The following is a 1482-nucleotide window of genomic DNA, read 5'->3' on the forward strand; positions in this document are numbered from 1 at the left end:
ACTGTATATATACCTTAGATATATGTAGTGTCGAACTGCAAAGGAGTAAATCTTTGCTACATCTCGGACAGAAATGTCATGTCTGTATATTCCAAGGAAACCACATTCACAGATCCAGTCGCCCAGCTCTGTCTGCAGCCTCTGGAGGTCTGCCGTCGTTTTGCATGACAAAATCTAAAAGCAAGATAATGATTAGAGATCTTGCAGTTAAAGAAGGGTGAAGATGAATAGATTGATGAAGAAACGGATAGAAACCTTTTGCAGTTTGTCCTGAATGTCAGCATCTGGTATTAGGTGCCAGTCAAAGTCTACCAGTTGACATTCCTGGGTGCACATCAGCTGGTACAGGCAGGGGTCAAGAGATTTGAGTCCTGGTCCGCCATGAGCCACAGACCATGCAATCAGCTTCCCCGCCAACTCATACTTGTGTTCCTCCAAGGCCATTTGGTCATAGGTGAAGAACAAGTGTCCAGCCTGCCCCTCAAAGATGCCCAGCGAGCTTTGCACCTCCATCATCAAGATTCTGAGGCAGGGGTAAAGGAGAAACAACACATGTCAAACAAAACTGTGACATATAGTGCATGTTTCATATTTGAGAACTGTTCTTTTACTGTACGTCTTGTAAAAGAATATGTATTCTTTGTAATAGGAATACCTGAAAAACTCTCTGCGTGGACCTCCACAGTCAAGTGCTTCCTCGCCAACAAATGTCACGAGAGGGATTTTGGTCCAAGGGAAATTAGAGTTGGAAACAGAATCTTTAGCACTCTGCAGCACCTTGTTACGAGAAACCAATATTGAAACATTCTCACTGCCACTGAGATGCATGTGCTGAAACTCTCTGAGCAAAGAGCCAAAGTCCATGTCCTCCTGTTGAAGAGATGTAAATAATGTCTTATGCTATCTTTCCAATCTTTCTGCAATGTCAATGCTGTACACCAGTTTAAGGTGTATGCAAATTTGTGTGTATTTCTTATATATATATATATATATATATATATATATACACAATAAGCATTAAAAAAATTTAAGAATATCATAATAAATATTATTACCATTGAAGAGTTTCGGCTAGAATCTGAAAGAAAACTGCTGGTTGAAGTCAGACGGTGCCTCTGTTGTGCAGGAACAGGTGGAGGAGAATGTGGTGGTGAGAAATCATTTGCATACATGACTGATGATATTGTGTTCGTGGTCATCTGTGAAAAATTAATAGCACAGTTTAATTGTTTGGTATTGTCAAGTAATTGTCAACTAGCAGGTTCAGGTGCAAAAAAGTGCCTTCAAAGAACAGCCGTGCTATAATTTCCTATAATGTAATTTCCTACTATACCTCATTTAGAATAATGTCTGTCTGAGGAACTATATAAAGTATGTTGTCAGCCAGCTCCTTTTTTATTTTCTTCAGAGTGTTTGAATGTAATCTGCAAAGTCGCCCACGTTTATCAGCCTTTGCAAAATGGAAACCAATCACACCCAGGT

At 39.9% G+C, this 1482-nt stretch overlaps 1 protein-coding gene across 1 annotated transcript in view; it reads right to left on the reverse strand.

The window, feature by feature from the left end:
• LOC107576819 (G2/M phase-specific E3 ubiquitin-protein ligase-like) overlaps nt 1-1476 on the reverse strand; it is a 3712-nt gene extending 2236 nt beyond the window's left edge. Inside the window, exons 1-5 of the mRNA XM_016262949.1 lie at nt 1334-1476; nt 1056-1199; nt 656-870; nt 256-523; nt 14-174 (exon numbers count right to left, since the gene is read on the reverse strand). Of these exons, the coding sequence (XP_016118435.1) occupies nt 14-174; nt 256-523; nt 656-870; nt 1056-1199 (788 nt within the window). The 5' untranslated portion in view covers nt 1334-1476. The remainder of the gene's footprint in view (nt 1-13; nt 175-255; nt 524-655; nt 871-1055; nt 1200-1333) is intronic.
• Between the last annotated feature and the right edge of the window lie 6 nt (nt 1477-1482).

Source organism: Sinocyclocheilus grahami, unplaced genomic scaffold (genome assembly GCF_001515645.1).
Source record: "Sinocyclocheilus grahami isolate Dianchi unplaced genomic scaffold, SAMN03320097.WGS_v1.1 scaffold4405.1, whole genome shotgun sequence".
NCBI classification, from domain to species: domain Eukaryota; kingdom Metazoa; phylum Chordata; class Actinopteri; order Cypriniformes; family Cyprinidae; genus Sinocyclocheilus; species Sinocyclocheilus grahami.